The sequence below is a fragment of the Protopterus annectens genome, chromosome 7.part1, assembly GCF_019279795.1.
Source record: "Protopterus annectens isolate FY-2018-M chromosome 7.part1, PAN1.0, whole genome shotgun sequence".
Taxonomy (NCBI): Eukaryota; Metazoa; Chordata; order Ceratodontiformes; family Protopteridae; genus Protopterus; species Protopterus annectens.
The window spans coordinates 444,423,406-444,443,842 of NC_056740.1; the positions used below are offsets into that span (position 1 = coordinate 444,423,406).

Genomic DNA, 20,437 nt, shown 5'->3' on the forward strand with positions numbered 1-20,437 from the left:
CTAACAAATGTTTTATAGCCATTTTCTTGAATCCTTCCCATGTGAGCATTAGTCTATCTATTCATTTAGATGCTATATAGAGTTTAATTAGTGAAAATAGTGTAATTAGTGTATTGATTTGGATTTTGGTTAGATTTGAGGTTGTAATATGTAGAAGTGTAAACTCCCATGTCAGTGTTGCCTTTTCATAGCCTATTTTTTGCAACTGAAGTTTTAGGGAGTTCCACAATTTGTATATGCATTTGCAGCTCCAGAATATATGCACTAAATCTGCTTCTTGCATCTCACAGTATGGGCAGAATTGTGAGTTGGAGGAGTTAACTTTGTGTAATATGGTAGGAGTGAAGTAAGCATTATTGTAAATCATAAGTTGAGTGTATGTTAATTTTTTTTAATTGTATTACTTTAGAGGATAATTCCATCGCAAGGGACAACTGCTGTTCCGTTAGGGATGGGTTATTTCTAAGCCAATATTTTGAAAGTAGATTATTTTGATATTTAATGCCATTTATCATTTCATATGTATTCGAAAGCATTTTATTGCCAGATAGCATGATCATTTTTTTTAACATTTGTTAACCGGGTATAGTAAAATAAGAGTCCAGGTATAGTAAAAAAAAAACCTCCATAGTGCCTTTTTTAGGCAAGGCTCAAAAGTCAAACCCACCTCCATAAACAGCACAATTAACAAAAGACTGAGGGTTATGCTACTCAATGCCAGGAGTTTAGATCTCAAAATGCATGCGCTCGAAGCACTCCTCAGTATGGAGAACGTCAACATATGTGCAGTAACTGAAACCTGGTTCAAAGCTCCAGAGAGCACCCCAGCACTACCGGGCTACAACTCATGTCACACATTTTGGCCACAGAACACGGACCGAAACAAAAAAGGAGGGGTGTATCCATATTCATCAAGGATACCTACACCTCCAGGTTAGTGGCACAGCATGATACCTCTGAGATCATCCATGTGCAACTAACATCAGGCAAATCTGCAATGCAAATTGTGGCCTGCTACAGATCACCATCCATGACCCAGGAAAACCACTCCACCTTTCTGGAGATACTGGGAAACATGAAGGTCCTACTGAATACCCTGATATTGGGCGATTTCAATTACCCTACCATTCACTCGGAAAACTACTTGAGTACAAACTCCCAGGCCCAGCACTTCCTGGAATTCATCAACTCAAACACCCTGGATCAGCTGGTAAACTCCCCTACCAGAGGTGAAAACATATTGGACCTGGTCGTCATCAACATGGGCGACAGGTGTTCCACACCAGAGGTCAACCAGTCACTTGTTAGATCAGGCCATAAACTAATCACTCTGGATGTCCACACCACACCACCACCCCCAACTAAGGAAACCACAGTAAAAAACTTTTCTAAAGCAAACTTCACCATATTTAAGACAGAGGTGGTAAGTTTCACAGCCCCCACACTGAAGCATAATGCTGCCCAAGATGCAGAAACCTTTACAAATGCACTTTATGAGCACCTACAAGGATGCATGGATTGTGCCATCCCTAGCAAAACCAAGACTCACTCCTCTAAGAGAAGAAAACCAGTTTGGTGGACCCCTGCCATAAACAGGCTATACAATAGAAGGAGGAATCTAGTTCAGAAAAAAAGCAAATCCCAGGAAGGAAAGAAATCCCTGATCAGTATCAGTAAGAAACTAAGGTCCCTCATGAAATCATCCAAGGCTAACTTCGAAAGAAAAATAGCCAAGGATTCAAAAGATAACCACAAAGCCTTCTTTAGCTATGCTAAGAATCTAAGTGGCAACTCGCAGATATGCACTTTACTAGTGCAAAATAGCACAAAATATACTGAACCTACTGATATTGCCAACATCCTGGCAGATAGATTCAGTGCAAACTTCACCCCCTCTCACCTCCAAAAGGGCCTACAACAATACCGGAAAAGTGTAGTGTCCCAAAAATCACAGATGCACTGGTGTAAACAACCCTTTCAAAAGCCACAAAACACAGTGTCAATGGGACCTGATGGTGTCCCAGGCTGCGTCTTGCATGAACTACAGAACAAACTAACCCCCCACCTAAACACGCTGTTCAGCCTTGGCCTCTCCACAGGCTATGTGCCATAGAATGGCACACAGCAATGGTTATTCCTCTCCACAAAGGAGGGGCCACAACTGACCCTGGTAACTATCGCCCCATAAGACTGACTAGCCAGGTCTGCAAGGCTATGGAGCGCATCATCATGGAACTCATTAACAAAGACATTGGGAACCTTCAAACACTTGACCCAACCCCATTTGGCTTTGTTAAGGGCAGATCACACCTACTAAACCTGGTTGACTTCTTCAAGACAGTCACCAAGGCCATAGATGAGGGAAAGCTGGTTCACACAGCCTCCCATGACCTCGCCAAGGCTTTTGACACCATTCCCCACTCAGGTATTACTGAAAATCTCACCAGCCTGAACATAAATCCCTACGTCATGAGCTGGGTTGCCAACTGGCTTACAGACAGAACTCACACGGTAAGAATAGAGGGCTCCAGGTCTGACCCTAAACCAGTCACAAGTGGTGTAGCGCAAGGCTCGGTCCTGGGACCCCTACTGTTCAGCATATACTTCTCAGAGGTACAGGCAAACACAGGAGGACTATTGCTAACCAAGTTTGCCTATGACAGCAAACTGGGTGCCATGATTGACTTTCCGGCTGACATGGACATCCTCCAAAAGGGCCTTACTGAAACTGACACCTGGTGTCAAAGTCATGGCCTCAAGCTAAATGCCAAAAAATGCATAGTCATCCCACTTGGGAAAAACAAAACACCCACGAATTACCACATAGGTGGCAGCCAATACAGAAAAGGTAATAAGAGATCTGGGGACCCAGGTAGATAGTAATCTCTCCTTTGACAATCATCTTGCCAAAGTAGTTAGGAAATCCTTCTATGTGGCCCATCTAATTACTAAAGGGTTCACATCTAGAAATAAAAAGGTTATAGTGTCCCTCTATTCGTCACTCATTAGACCCATCATACAGTACAATGCCCTATTTGGGATGTACCTCACAAGACACTTCCAACACCTGGAAAGACCACAAAAATACCTCACCAAGAGGATTACTGGCCTCAAACATATGTCCTTTGCAGCCCAACTGAAAAAACTCTGGCTGTACTCAGTGGCATATCGCTTACTCAGAGGTGATCTCTACCTGACTTACAAAGCCATGTCCAACTCAGAATTGATGGACATGCTCCACCTAAAGAAATCCAAGTCTCTGCGAGTCATGCGCTCTAGTGAGCTAAATCTCGCCACAACAATAAATAGAACATGCTGGAGGGATATATTCCTGTTACAGAGACTTCCCATGCTTTGGAACAAAATTCCAAATTACGTCAGGCAGAGCCCCTCACTAACACTCTTCAAGAGAAAGCTTGACGAGTGGATGGGTAGCAGAAAATACACCCCTGGGATCACTTCATTGGCTCTGCTTGACAGAGGATCAGCTAGTTAATCAATGGGGTGGTAAAAGCTGACACACTTTGGCTAGGCTTATAAATGCCCTCGGGCAGATAGCCTAGTACCTACCTATGAACCTATAAATGTAGAAGTAAAATATTACCAAGAAAACTATTCTTGAGGAAAATAAAAATTGATGATATAGAAAAAAATAGAAACGTATGGTGTACGAACGTAATGATAAAACATTACTATGTAAAACCATGGGAAAATCTAACAGATGAAAAAATCAAACCTATAAAAGAAAGAAGCAAATGGTATAATCAGAAAGTACAATATCAAGATTTTTTTGTGGGGATTGGTAATAGATAAATTGCCAGTAAAAGGAAATATGCCATATAAAAAGAAAACTGATATAATATGTTTACATTGTCAAGAAAACGAAACTATGGAACATGTGATTTTGAAATGTAAAACATTAAAAATGTTATGGGGAAAACTATGTAAAGAAGATTTTTTGAAGATGTAAAAGAAGTGGATAAAATAAATATAAATATAGATATAATTAAATATGGAAAATATAAATAAAAAAGAATAGATAAAAACGCCAAAAAAGAGTGGGTAGGTGCTTGTGTAATTACAAACAGCATTTGCTACTATTTAACCTGTTTGGGGAGAATGTTTAAACAACTCTGAAGACGCCTTTGGATTACTTGCCGAAAGCGCTTAATTGTTTGAATTGCAAGTATTTCAGATTGCAATAAACGGTTAATTGCACTGGTTTTGGTAATTGTTTTTATTTTTTTCTAAATAGATAAAAACTTATTTTATGTCATACGGGTTATATGGAATGAAAGAATAAATGAACTTATGTTTAATGGTGAATGGATTTTAGCAACAATATTAAGTAAAATCAGATGGTGGTTATTGAAAAAACAGTGGGGGTCTAATAAGGATGGAAATTTAGCATGATTGTAAAGGGAATTATGAATATATGTTTGTACATATGTAAATAGTTTGTAAATAATAGTTATTTTGTATGTAAATAAAGGACCCCTACTCTTTTTGATAGCTGCTGTGAGCTACCAACAATTGATGTAGATGGGACCTCAGTTTAACATCTAGACCAAAAGATGACACACTCAGGAGTGCAGCAACCTCCCTTATGCTGTACTGGATTGGCAGCAATTTATTTACCTGGTGGGAATAGAACTCGAAGCCTTCTGAACTCAAAGCCTTCTGTACTAAATGAGAGTGTGCTACCTGTTGTGCCACTAACACAGCTATATTTATGTTGTCATATTATTAGTCTGGGCCTTCTTTAACATGCTTACTATACTTTTTTGCTGTTTTCACTACTAACTTGTATGGTTTATATTGAGATGGAAGTGTTCCTTAATATCTGATCTGCTATACACAGATCAATTTCAGTTTATAAAAAACTATACAGAGGTTTGGTCCACTGATTTAATCATTAATGTTAACAACCAACCACTACAAACACTAGCAACAAACTCTTTCATTTCTTGTTGTGTTTTCATTCCACAACATATACAGCAACTCCATTACAATACATAAATTCTGGAAAAAGATTAGATTTCTATTTCTATTATATCTCTGGTATTGAATGAATGCAGACATTGACACCTGTGGTTTATTTGGGACATAACTATTTTGTAACCAATTTGAGAAATCAGCCCTATTTAGACTTTGCATGCCTTTGCTGGTACTGCATTTTTAACTACGATGATGATAACATGGAGGTTTCTTAGTGAATACGATGTTCTAAATACTGACTCCTTACGATGTTCTAAATATTGACTCCTTACGATGTTCTAAATACTGACTCACTGGCTGTATCACACAGATATTTACTAAACATTTCAGCTGATCACTGAAGCTAAAATTCAAACACAGGATCTGAAAATAACCATAGAATCCCAGCTAGATATCTCAGTCTTGTTAACAGTAATGGACTGATTTCACCCAGCACCAGCACATCTCATTCCTGCAGTTATTTGCCTCTTCCAAGCTTCCACAACTGAGCTTATAAAAGTAGGACATTTTTCTTATTGCACTGTCTTGCCAGCTTTGAACTATAATTAGATGTCCTTGGGAATTTTCCTCTGCATTATTAAAGGTTCCCACCATCTTCATATTCTTGTTCACTACTGTAACATGTGCATATGTGTCATTCTTATCCATATGTTCTAAGGAGCTTCAACCAGCAATCCAGGGTTTGATTCCCTCCGCATCCATTTGTGCATCATGTGACTCTGTAAGTAAATCATTTAACTAGACTGTGCTTCTGGCTCCCAGTTAAGAAATGAATAAAATAACATGGACCCTCTAACATTTCTTAAATATTCTTCAATGGCGTTTCATGTGAGTGCTGCATCATTTCAGAATATGCTGTTTGCACCTAGGTTGAAATCAACTCATGGCAAGACCCCATAGGCTTTCTGTAGCATATTATAGAAGCTGCCTGCCAGACCTTTATTCTGCATAGGTACTGCTGCCCAGTGTTCCTCAGCCAAGTTTCAAACCCAGGTCTATGTGTAGGTAATCCTCTGCCTTAACCACTGTGTTATCAGGCCAGGATGGATGGGTGTTCGAAAGACATGCATAAATGGGCGTGCCTTTGTTGAAGGTTGAACGTCGAGCTGGCACTTCGGCATTTGTGAAAATCGACTGCCAATCATTAGCAGACCGGAGTTCCACTGTGGCGACCCCCAACCAGGAAAAGCCGAAAGACAACAACAACATTATACTAGTAGGCGTACAAACTCCCAATACCCACCCACCAGTGGTGTCTACAGCACTGAATACAATGTACTAACTCAGTAGTTTGTTACATTGTTACATGATAGATAATGTTAGTCTTGCTAAAAACAGGTTTTCAATAACAGCAGAAAATACTGATGGCAATTAAATCATGTTATAATGGAGTTCTATGTGTAAGAGCAGGTCTACCTCATAATAAGAATAGGTAAAATAAATATGATATCTAAAAGAGGCACTAGACGAGAAGTCTAACAAAACAATACAAATAAAGTGAATACACTGCAGCTCTTCAACTGAAAAATGAAACAGAAGAACTGTTTTAATGGCATTTGGAAATAAGAGCATATATGGCTACAGAGGAAAAGAATAAAAGAACGACATTATGAAGAAGCACGTTCTGTGCTACCTGCAAGATGTTCACACTACACAGCCAATCCACACAGGACTTCTGTGCCATTTCTGTGCATAACCAGTGACAGCATATTATGAAAGTTGATATTCTGCTGTCTGTAGACTTGTAATTTAGCAGTAGAGTCCTAGCTTTAACATTTATTTATTTAGTTACCTTGTTTACTGGAGTAATATACTAATTATATCAGAGCATTTGTAGGCACAGCCTGGGTGAAGAAATTCATAAAAAATAAAACAGAACAAATTCACATAGAGTAATCACAGAAAGTAAATAATCCCATCATATATGGTTGAAACAGCCTGTAAACATTATGAACAGAAGAGAAAAAGCAAATGTGAATTAATTTTAGTAGTAAATATGTCAGGGAAGCAGCACATGAGAACAGAGGGTCAAAGTTGGAATGATGCAGATAAGGAGGGGGTTAGATTTTGTGTCCAGTGGAAAAGCACTTGCACTCAGATTTTTGATGGAAGTGTCCTTTATGCTGAGCTCTGGATATTGAGAAAGTGGAGATTTATTTTTGTGAGAGGGAGGGATTGCCAGCATCTGATCTAGAATGGAGAAGGAGTGATCGGTACAGTGCAGTTTGGTTTGGGTGACTGGAGCGAGGGAGTTTTTGTTTTCAGAAAACTATAGAGTGGATCTGTTGGGATTATATTAGATCATCGAAATGGCTGAATTTCGAATGATATAATATCAAACCCAATATCTCGAATGCTGAAAAAAGCGAAGCTGCACAAAACCGAATTCTTTCCTAGGGAAAGAATTTGGTTGGCCATTGTTGTGGCTTCACTGTTTTCAAGGATGTGGTGGAAAGTTACGAGTTGGGTTAAGGTAAGTGCGTGATTGTGCAGACGTTCAGGTAAGGGTGTGGGTTGGGTGAGTTAGGGTTAGGGCACGGGTCAGGTAAGTGTGAGATTGTGATGGACGTTAGGGTTAGGAGTGGATTAAGTGAGTTAGGATTAGGGCGCAGGTGAGGTGAGTGTGCAATAGTGACAGAATTTGGGTTAGCGGTGGATTAAGTGAGTTAGGGTTAGGGCGCGGATGAGGTGAGTATGCGATAGTGAGAATTTGGGGTTAGGGGTGGGTTAAGTGAGTTAGGGTTAGGGTGCGGGTGAGGTGAGTGTGCGATAGTGATGGACCTTAGGGATAGGGTTTGGGTTAAGGTAAGTGGATAGAGAGTAGTATATGTGCAGTGTAGTGTAGGGTTAGATGTAGCTTTTAAGTGTATGTGTGTGGATTACTGCTTTTTTGTGTGCTTGTGGTGTGTGTGTGTGCGTGTGTGTGTGTGTGTGTTTCTCAGAACAGCAAATTTTTTCCCGTTTTGAGGTTTCAATATTGTTAGGGTTCGGGTTTTGCAGTTCGACATTACAGCATTCACTAATGAGCCATTTCAGTGATCTAATATAGACCCGATCTGTTTTCTACAAGGTTAAAAGAGAAGGGGAAAATTAGACTTCCACCTGAAAATGTTAGTTAGATTTTGCATTAATTTATAGACATTTATTTTTAGAAATATTCAGTCATGAAAATATCACAGAACAAAGCTGACAGCAGAAGTCCTCCACACCAAAGTATAATATCTTACTAATAATATAACACATCCTGACCCAGCAGAAAGGAACATGGAACCACTGATGTCAATCTTTTCAACATCAGGTTATCAGCAGTGCTCCGACAGACATCCAAGAAAGAAAGCAAGCTTTCTGTCAACAGCAGATCTGAAAAATGTGTATAAAAACTCATGATAAGAAAAAGTAATGAAACATGATATATTTGCTTTAAATACATGGAGTTATTTTTAAAATATAGATATAAATCTTCTGTTTTAAACACCAGTACAATGTAGTACAACAGAAGAATTCTCTGCATTCCGGTGCCTTTCTGTTCACTTTCATTACTATTCATCAAGTCATGATGGCGATCATAAAAACAAACAAAAAACAGTGATAGTCACAAAATAAATTAAAAAAAAATACTGATGCTGGTAAGACAATGTGATAAAAATCTTCATGCTAAAAGAATCTTTTAAACTTATCAATAGTGAAAATATGGCTAAAAACAAATGACAGCCATACGGACACAAGCACAAGCCTTACTGACCTTTGTGGAGTAGTAGAGCATTCACAAATCAGACATTTGTTTAGCACTTGCAAGCAGGAACAAGAAAAACAAATAAAAAGCTTGACTTGCAAAAGGCTAATGCAGGGGTAGAACTGCTGAAGTGTAGACATTGCTTGTAAAGTTTCCAAAATGAATCACAATGAGGAGGAGGAGCTTTGCCACTATGAATAATCCTATAACAAGTCTTTTTGGTGACCTTTCAACTGATTTTTTTTAGTTGACTACTCTTTCTAAACTTAATGTTTGTGATTCATTTTACCTTTCCACTCATACCAATGAATAAATCATATACCAGGAGTTACCTTGAGAGAGGTCCTGCTGTGTTTACTTTTTAGTACATCTCATTTGAATAAGCACCTCTTATTAGAAGATAATTTTTCTGTGTGGTCCTATTTAAGTTACCTGTGCTAAGATGTTTGACTGATTGTTGGAAAAACATGAAATATATTTTTGTTAATAAACTTGCAAATACAATTATGATCATGAAATTCCTAAGTGCATTCCTTTTCTATTTGGCAGGGAAACATTCGTAGATTGCGTCTAATTTTACATGCTGATGAGCCACCATCTAAACCGGATGACAGCAAACCACGAAAAGCTGAAACAGTAAGTGTGCCAGTATTATTGCATAGTAAAATTAATTCTCAGCTTTAATTTTAATTATGAAATGTAGAATATTCCTCACCAGACTGTATACATGTGATATGTAACTTTCTGCAGGTGTAAATGCATTGTGTCTGTTACAATGTATAGGTGTATATTCTGCATGTAACACACAGATCAAACGTATAATAATGTATTTTGCTATTTTAGAGATAATAGGTAGCAACACACTACTGTCTTGACCATGCTGAATGACATTATGTACCTTGGGGCTACCTTCTAATAACAATATTTTCTGGTTTAAATTGTTGTTTTGCTCTGTTTATCCCTAGTTTAGTTGTGTATGCCTAAATTATCAAACCATTTGCAAAACTCACTGTATATTATTGACAAAATGGCAGTTTGCTACAGTGCTACAATCTACTGTGTGAAACTTTACATTCCTGTTGTATCAGTGGTGTAACATTGTACAGTGGTGCTGTCTGTAGAGCAGTGCTATTTGTGCACTGTTGTTATGTAACTGACTTAAACATTAACATTGTTTTTCACCTTTTTGTTGGAGTCATGGCTGAACAGTCCATGCATATAACTGTATATCTACCCAAGGGGTAGGAGGTTGGCATAATGCTTAAGGTGCTTACCTTAAAAGACACAAGGTTTTGATTCTCACACAGGGTAATTGGCTAGGCTTAAAAAGGCCCATAAGGGTAGTAGCCTAGTACTAATCTACAAAGCTATAAACAAACAAATAGCACATAAATAGATAAATCAATTACCATTTAGAAGTGCAACACCTAATGCTGTGAGTCCTGATGCCTCAAAAAAGTAACTGCAATTCAGGCCAATTAAAGCAAATACCAAAACTCACTGTCACACCTTTAAAGTCCATCGGATATGGATATATAAATCTCAGTTCTGTCTTTCAAAGTCAGGAAATTATTAGAGGGCTGCCACCTTGAGGTTAGTTTATAATCCCCATATTAACTCCCTAGGATTACTTTTACAGTTCATGGAATTCTAAAGGCACAGACATCTTCAGCTGCTTTGCATATATTTTACTACATCATGGGTCATATACACTTTAAGGCATCATACCCTGCAGCACTGTGCTTTAAAAGCTGACAGGGTAACTGCACAGACATCTTCAGCTGCTTTGCATGTATTTTACTATATCATGGGTCATATACACTTTAAGGCATCATACCCTGCAGCACTGTGCTTTAAAAGCTGACAGGGTACCTGCACAGACATCTTCAGCTGCTTTGCATGTATTTTACTATATCATGGGTCATATACACTTTAAGGCATCATACCCTGCAGCACTGTGCTTTAAAAGCTGACAGGGTAACTGCACAGACATCTTCAGCTGCTTTGCATGTATTTTACTATATCATGGGTCATATACACTTTAAGGCATCATACCCTGCAGCACTGTGCTTTAAAAGCTGACAGGGTAACTGCAGAGTACTTAGACAGATACCAAACGTTAGCATAGCAATCATCTCTGGACATAAAGGATTGCATCCTGAGTTGGTTGTAATCTTCCAAAAAACAGAGTGTAATACCATAGACAGTACAGAAACACTGCTTACAAACTGCTCCATTATCATGGATGCAGTAATTAGGTGTTTGGATGCAACAAATGACCTGATACAAGACCAATGCTGGCCTTTGAAAAATTTGCAGGATGTATTGATTGATGATCATAAGCAAACAGTAAACAAACAGCAACAAAATTACCCATTCTAAAGACTTAAACCTTGTCTGTGATATAAATAGGACCTGCTGGAGAGACAGGTATGTATCCCAGAGATTATACCATCTCTTGGAACAGGCTTCCCATCCAAGTGAAGCAGAGTTCCTCCCTCACCCAATTCAAGTGAAAGCTGGACAATTGAATGGGGAACAGGAAATTCATCCCTGGCTTGGCACCTATGTCTCGAATGGACACAGGCAACCTGTAAATGTTTCATCTCCCAGGCCCCTGTTTACACGTATCAAGGGTATCAGAACTTATCAGAGACTTGGGATGCATGGCTAGGCTATTAGCCTAGTAATCGCCTATGAAATAGATTCCCCACAATGTTTCTTGAAGCCTTTTGCCTGCCTGTGCATCTTCAATATAGTATTTTCAAGTTCTTCTGCATATATTGCAGTTGTGTTATGAGTTCCAGATTGCTGAAGCTAACGTCTCTCTCCATGCAGTCCAGAAATCAGCTTTGTATTGCTACTGCTGTCCTGTATTGTAACAAGTGCCTCAGGTTCCATGGCATTGTGGGTACAAGATGTAGCCAGTAATCACCCTTTGGATCAAGTTGCTTAAAATATGTAATAATAGATGAATAAAGACATGTATATATACATATTATCTCGTGGCTTTTTTACTGTCTAATATGATGTCTTACATATTTCCCATGTATTATCTGACATCTAGGGTTTGCATATTTGTTCTATTCACCTCATGAATTGTCAGTTATTCTTCTGACATGATAATACATTCCTTTTGTTCCTAAGGTATCTTAAGTCAGCCCTGTAGTGTCCACCTTCACAAAAATGATAGCACATTCAAAAAAAAAATAGAGATCCCTGTGTTCTCATACATTGTGACACACACAATACTAAATGACACAACACCATAAACCAGTCATCTTGGATAGTGTGTATCATCGACTCAAATTCCAACATCTTCCAACTAAATCCTAAGAGCGTATATTGATTTTTGTTCTTCAAGCGATTGTTAACTGTATTAGGAAGCTCATGACCTTCTGCCCAGAATGCAAACAAATTTCTTACTGAAGTCATTGTATGTTCTGTCTTCATCTTGGTCTTAGCCATAGTAGGTTTAACCAAAGCCTAACAAATCAGTTTGTAAAGTCCATGAAATTTGCAAGCAAAATCTACCCTCCATAAAGCCATGCTGAGCTAAAGCTAGCTTTCACGTATGAGCACAATCTTCATAAAAAGGCTGTGGTACATGTCACTCACTACGTTTACCTGTAATAGACATTACATCTGCAAGTCACTACATTTACCTGTAACAGACATTACATCTGCACATCACTACATTTACCTGTAATAGACATTACATCTGCAAGTCACTTCATTTACCTGTAATAGACATTGCATCTACAAGTCATTATAGTTACCTGTAATAGACATTACATCTGCAAGTCACTACATTTACCTGTAACAGACATTACATCTGCAAGTCACTACATTTACCTGTAATAGACATTACATCTGCACATCACTTCATTTACCTGTAATAGACATTGCATCTACAAGTCACTATAGTTACCTGTAATAGACATTACATCTGCAAGTCACTTCATTTACCTGTAATAGACATTGCATCTACAAGTCACTATAGTTACCTGTAATAGACATTACATCTACAAGTCACTATAGTTACCTGTAATAGACATTACATCTACAAGTCACTACATTTACCTGTAATAGACATTGCATCTACAAGTCACTATAGTTACCTGTAATAGACATTACATCTACAAGTCACTACATTTACCTGTAATAGACATTGCATCTACAAGTCACTTCATTTACCTGTAATAGACATTGCATCTACAAGTCACAATAGTTACCTGTAATAGACATTACATCTGCAAGTCTATAACTGTTGACTCAGTATCTCCTTCTTGTAAATGGTCAGCATACAACTTCTTTTGAACATTATGAACAATCTCCATCCTCCAAAAGGGTCTCACTGAGACGGATTCCTGGTGTCAAAATCATGGCCTCAAGCTAAATGCCAAAAAGTGCATAGTTATCCCCTTTGGAAAAAACAAAGTACCCACAAACTACCACATAGGTGGTAGTCCCCTAAATATGGAAGACATAATAAGGGATCTGGGGACCCAAATAGATAGTAATCTCACCTTTGATAATCCCATTGCCAAAGTGGTTAGAAAATCCTTCTATGTGGCCCACCTAATCACAAAAGGGTTCGCATCCAGATCAAAAGAGGTCATTGTGCCCCTCTACTCATCACTCATCAGACCCATCATTGAGTACAATGCCCCATTTGGGATGTACCTTACAAGACACCTGCAACAGCTGGAAAGACCACAGAAGTACCTCACCAAGAGGATCACTGGCCTCAAACTGATGCTCTATGCTGCTTGACTGATGAAACTCCAGCTGTAGTCGGTTGCATACTGCCTACTCAGAAGTGATCTCTGCCTGACATACAAGGCCATGTCCAACCCAGAATTGATGGACATGTGCCACCTAAAGAAAACCTTATCTCCTCGAGCCACACCCTCTAGGGAGCTAAACCTCACCACAACAATAAATAAGACGTGTTGGAGGGATATATTCCTGTCCCAGAGACTTCCCATGCTTTGGAACAAGATTCCAATCTACATTAGGCAGAGCTCCTCGTTAACACTCTTCAAAAGAAACCTTGACGAGTGGATGGGAAACAGAAAGTTTACCCCGGGATCACTTCAGTGGCTCTGCTGGACAGAGGCACAGGGAGCTAATCTAAGGGGGTGGAAAAAGCCAACACATTATGGCTAGGCTTATAAATGCCTTCTGGCAGATAGCCTAGTACCTACCTATGAACCTATAAGTTGTTGTTGTTGTTGTTGTGTCTTTTGACTTTTCCCGGTTAGGGGTCGCCACAGCGGAACTCCGGTCCGCTAATGATTGGCAGTAGATTTTTACATGCCGAGTTGCCAGCTCTGATGTACAACCTTCAACGAAGGTACGCCCATTCACACATGTCTCCCACACAGAAGATGATTTAGCTGAGAATCAAACAGGACAATGTCTTACTGTGAGGCGACAAAGCTACCGCAGCACCACCACCGCAGTAGTACAAATTAAAAACATATCTAGTAATTAGATTAAAGAGTCCTAAGTTAAAAAAGATAGGATATGTGGACTTATTTCAGGAGCCATAGTACAACAAGTTTTAACAAAGTCTCCGTAATTATGACTTGTGTTATTTTTGGAAGTATGGACTTGGTGTAGTAAGGCTATCATAAAATGTAAACAATGATTTAATAAAGAGAAGAAAGATTATCAGTAGCAGATCTACTGTGAGCTTGGGTTCTATGGTGCATTCATTGCTATTCAATAAACAGCATATAGCGTGAACCATCTTAGGTTGGCTGTTGGCATGTTTTAAAAATAACTTATTGCTTGAATACTTGAAAAGCTGATATTCATATACAGATCTAAAATTCATAATGCTATTTCAGTTTACTGGAAATTTGCTCCAGTGTGACCTTTTATACATGAGTAAGACATTTTGTAAACATCTGGGAGTTATGTCTCTTAACCTAAGGAATTTGTATAGCTCATGATTCCACTATGGTGCTTTATTATTTTTAAATTTCTTTCTCAAAATGGCTTCCTATGAGTTGTCATTGCCTGTCCAGATTTTCTTGTAAAGATAGTGCATGTCAGAATACAGTCCTTGATATTTAATGGTCAGTGTAACAGTGATGTACATGTGCTTGCAGATGGCCGATTTTCTTTGTTGATCCACTTATCCATTTGTCTATATTTTCAGTTCACAGCATACCTTCTTCCCTATAGGAGTTAATTCATGCAACATAGGAATAACAGGACAAATATATAGTGCATAGCAAAGAGGTCAAGCTGTTAGCAGTGTTAATTAACCCAGTGATGTGATGCAGTCTGATTACAGTCGGTTATGGCAAGCTCCACATCACTCTGGATATGGATTTCAGCTTGACTATATGGGCTGAAAAAAAAGAGAAGGAGCATTTGTTATTGCATGAGCTGCCCTGTAAATGTTAACAAGGGCATTACAGTACTCCCATTTGTTCATTTTTTCTACAACTTATCTGAAGATTAAAGTATTTCAAGCTGCAGGAGAATCAACCATCCAAGCATGTTAAGAACCTTAATTCACAATTCATTTTGAATTTTGCATATCTCCATGAGAACTTTTACTTCTTACATTATCACTCCCACATTAACATAATCTGTAAAAAACAAGTCTAATTTGTTCCTGTTTTTGCACACAAGAGCAAACTTAACTGGTCTAGTGATGGATAGGCACCGGGGTTATTTGCAATTTATTTTATGCTACATCTCTGTTCTGTACCTTATTCTCCACACAATTTGACCTGATCTAATTTCTCTTTATTCTTATATTGACAGCATTCTCTGTTACTGTTAACCACTGCCTTTGTATGCCTTGTTAAAGAATCTCTGCCTGGACTGTTGTGTCCGAAATGCAAGTGTTAGTGGCAAGTTCCTTGATAATGCATCAAAGAGCAGTCAGAGGTCATCATACCTAAAACTATCAAAGTTCTGCACAGGTGAATTGCTTGCTCACTGTCAAGCTAAGAATAAAACAAGAACACCTGTACTGTTGGGCTGTCAGTTATTTTGGTTATGTGATCATTGGTGGAGTGTATTTTAACTGGAGGGAAAGACAATCCACTAGTCAAATCAGAAAATTAACTCTGCGGGCTTAGGGAAAGTTGACCATGTAACCACATTCTCAGGAAATTATTTTAAAAGTATAATTCGATGAGCAGTGCAAATCGAGCTTTTGTTCTATTTTCTTATATTACAAATAAGAGAGTCCAACCCATAGCGATCTGCTATTCACAATTTAACCAATATGCCATAATATGTGCAATATTGTGAGCGGTCTATTAATTGATTGCTTTTGCATTAGCATCTCCTTTGTGATCGAATTTCAAAAGCCCTATTCCATTCATTACCCTAACCCCAATTGCCACCCCCTTACTCCAAATGTAATCCATCCTAACTCTACCCACAGTTCTGTTCTATCCAATAGCTTGTCCATATTTAGATCCAGGCGTCCATCTAATACCAGCATATTTCCTGCATTCTCTACACTGCACTTTAACCTTAACGCTTTAATTCTCTACACTGCACTTTAACCTTAACGCTTTAGTTCAGTTATATATCTCATTATTTTGTATCACTCACTAAATTATCCTCTCTTCACACTTCCTATTCCTCAGCCCTATCCTGTAGCGCCACATCCACTACGCCTACCCAATATCTCATTCAGCTTAACCCTGCAGCTTTACACGATCTCTTGCTATCTGTATAGTAGCACCTTTACCTAACAATACACCAAATGCACCAGTCCCACAACTCCTTAGATTTACAGTCCTCATGACACTCACAATTTGTATATCATACCACTGTCAGCTCTGTCTCTTTAGTCTCGCAAGACCTGCCATGCAAGATCTTAAGCATCACCACAAAGTCCTTCCCTGATACCTCTCCTGCCCTATGCCAAACTACACATATTGAATTTCTCAAAACCAAGAGCACAGGCCTGACCTTTATTGAAAAATGGGGGCCAACCATCCCAAACCAAGACCAGAACAAACCCTAGATCATACGCCTCTCTTCCTCAGTTAGGTCAATCAAACCTCCCAAGTCAAACAGATATATATGTCATAAATGTTAATCTTAGAAGTATCCTCAATAAAGTTACTGAAATCATATAAGACACTGGCCTTTTGGGTCTATATTATATTATCAAAAAGACAAGTCAGAGAACATCACTTACATCGAAAAGGCCATTCAGCGAACTGTTCATAATGAGATTGCAGCACAGTGAAGATCAGAAGATTTGCCCTTTCCTCACTGTAGTGCAATCTCAGAGTTGGTATATATAATTAGCGTGGGCGAATTCAACGAATGGCATTTTCGATGACCTGTCTTTTCAATAATATAATATAGACCCTTGATTTTTATGAAAAGCAGTGACATCCATCCCAGCCCTAGACCAGAACAATTACCATCAGCTCCTAATGTATCATCCACCTCTCTTCCCCAATTAGGTCAGTTAAATCTCTCAAACCAAACAGAAATACATCTCATAAAAGCTAATTGTAGACATACTGTCAATAAAATTACCAAAGACCACACCTTTATGCCTTTTTACCCCCCCAAACCTCCTCATGTCCACAAAACCCTGGGTGAATCTAGGCACAATAGATGAAGAAGTCTTGGATCTAGGCTTTAATGCAATCAGGAAAGACCGAATAAACAAGAAGGCAGGTGATGTTGCCATTCTCTATAAAAATATTCTAGAACTCTCCATATCACACAGCTATACTAACATTTGCTTGTGCTCATCATTCTGCTAAAACGTAACACCCATAAAAGCCTCACCATTACTGGAATGTACATACCTCTGGCAAAAACATTCCTGACCTAGAAGATATCCTTTCATGGGTCTTATCCAATATGGAACTAGAAACAATTGCACTGTGGGATGTCAACACTGATTGGCAAACAATAAACACAGATAACCCATCCAATACAGTATATGTGTATAGTTTCTCTCAGCTAATTAATACATTAACAAGATTTTATAAAACCACATCCAGGGAATCTACTCTTGATTGGTTTCTCACATCCTCACCTGGGAAAATTGTGTCCTTTGCCACACTGCCAGACAGTCCCAGTGATCAACTCTTAACTTATGTCATTCATCAATAAGATCAAACCCATAAACTCTATCAGTATAAAGCAGTCTGGAATCTTATTAATTTCCACACTGAATTTTAATCACTAGCCTAAAACAGTTCAATTGGACTGAATTCAAAAACATTTCCACTGGAAAAATACTGTTGACAATTTAAAGAAAACACTTTATTAGCATTCTGAGCATGTATGCACCTGTTAGAATAAAAATAGTTAAAGCTAATCTTGCTCCTTGGCTAACTAGTACAAATAAACAACTCATGACCTGTAAGAGATAAGGTATGGTAAACATAACAATTTAGCAAAACTTGGCAATTTATTTATTTATTTACTTATTTGTTTATTTGTTTTTGTTTACCAGATTAGTGCAGTGGTCACTACTTGACCGATTTTAGGTTCAGCATGGGTAAAATACAAAACATTTTACAAAGAAAAAATGCTAAAATGTAAGCAATAACACAGGACTCCAAACTAGTTACATAGAAAAAAATGTATATGTACATACTAGTGACCAAACAGACTATAATGTACAATATATACATTAGTTTCCAAAGCGGGTCAACCTTCAGTAAATCTAAGAGAGGAGAAGGGACTTGGAGAGGAGATAGGGACAGTGTATTGGGTATATGTCCTGTGTTGATGCATGAGCATTTGGCTTGGACAAAGAAGTGTTTTTTGACTGACATTCTGGATTTATAAGTGTTGAGTTCCTTTAGATCACTGGGGAGAGCTTGCCAAAGAGTAGGTGCCCAAGAGAAGAAAGTATGTGCAGTGTTGTGTACTTTGGTTTTAGGGGTAATTTGAGTTGGTGTAGCTTGTCCATAGACTCTCAGGTCGTATGAGGATTTTTTCTTTTCATTAAGTCTAGCTGCGAAGGGAATGAATGTCTGGAGCTGGAGTTGTTTGCAGAGCTGGGATCCTAACAGTAGGTTAGATCTTTGTTTTATGGGTAGTCATTTGGCTTTTTCTAGGCTGATATGGTGATGATCACAGAGGTGAGTTTGTAATGAATTGGAAAATGGTGTTAGAGATTGTCTATAGCTTGGTGTGTTTTTATTTTTTTCTTGGAGGCAGATGTGAAAAATGGGAAGGCCATATGCAGAGTGAGAAAAGATAACTCCTTTGCTGATGGCTGCTCTGGCTGTTTGAGATAGAAAAGGGGAGATCTTTTTGGCCTAGAAGAGAAGGGCTTTAGTTTTGGTCTGATTCTGTCTATAGACTAATCTTAGGTATCAGAAGGTTGATACTGTTTCTGCGGAATAGTTGTATAAGTCACAGATAGTTAGAGAGTCAGGTACTTGTACGTGGTGAATTTTAAGTGGAGTTCTGATCTTGGAGGGGGTGAAAAATACTTTATAATTAAATAATACATATTATAGAAATATAAACAGTTAAATATATATATTACAGGACTCTATATATCTAAGGAACCTTACCAAGCATTGCGTATAGTGTGACAAGAAACATTATATCAACTTCCAAAATTCTCAATATTCCAGTCCCAAAACTTTCTGGGCATCTATCAACAAACTCTTAAACCACAGGAATCCCAAACTACCCCATTTATATTTGATACATCCAAAACTGTTGATAAACACTTTAACCTGCACTTTATTAATTCCATTACCACTTTGGTAAAAAAACAAAGCTACTGGCAACCTGCAGCTTCCATCCCAAATTGCCACCACATATAATACTTGCTCCTTTTCTCTTGTATGCATATCACAAATCAAAAACGCATCTGTTTGGGGATAAACTCTTGGCCACAGGGCCATTAGCCTAGTAACCTCCTAAGATCCTATGATAAAGCTTAATAACAACTTTAGCACCAGACTAACTGCCTACAATACATTAGAATTGCTGCAAATATTTTAGCCTATCCTGTTTCTATATTAATCAACTGCTCAATCCAAGATAAATATGTTCCTATACTATGGAAGAAATCCTTCGTTGTACCACTGGATAACGTTCCTAGGCTTGTAGGAGGGCATATCCTTCTATTAGGAAAGGAGGACAAATCATTGACCTAACAAGCTACAGACCAATAGCAGTTCTATCTTCCCTTTCAGAAGTTTTATAAAGGTGTATTCACAGTCAATTTCTTGGCTGTGTTACTGCCAACTACTCACATGTAGACAGCATTTAAACTCAAACAGAGTACATCTACTGCTTCAGTGAGCTTTCCTGACATAATTAACCATTACAGAAATTCTAACTTTTTAACCTCTGTACTATTTACTTATCGAAAGCCTTTGATGTGGTCAGTCACCAAATCCTTCAAGCAAACCTTCATCCTGACGACTGGCAGAGTCCTCTTGATATTGTTTCATAGCTATCTATCAAAGAGGGTACAGGCTGTGAAAGAGCAAAATGACACTTCCTCCTTCCTTCCTGTGTTTGTTGGTGCTTCCCAAAGATTCATAATAAGTTCTCTTTTGTTCAATTTGTTTATCAGTGATCTACATACAGCTGACAAACATGCCTCCATTATACAATAGGCCAAAGAATTAACTATAATCTGTGCAGCCAAGACCCTATCCTAGCCATGCTGCATGAACTTACTCAACAATCCTTTTCCTCAGTCAGACCTTGGTT

General features: G+C 38.4%; 1 protein-coding gene across 1 annotated transcript in view; it reads left to right on the forward strand.

Moving 5' to 3' along the window:
• The window catches only part of LOC122807818 (myocardial zonula adherens protein-like), a 1,184,151-nt gene that overhangs the window by 200,889 nt on the left and 962,825 nt on the right, over window positions 1-20,437 (forward strand). Inside the window, exon 2 of the mRNA XM_044078905.1 lies at window positions 9,281-9,367. Coding sequence (XP_043934840.1) covers window positions 9,281-9,367 — 87 coding nt within the window. The remainder of the gene's footprint in view (window positions 1-9,280; window positions 9,368-20,437) is intronic.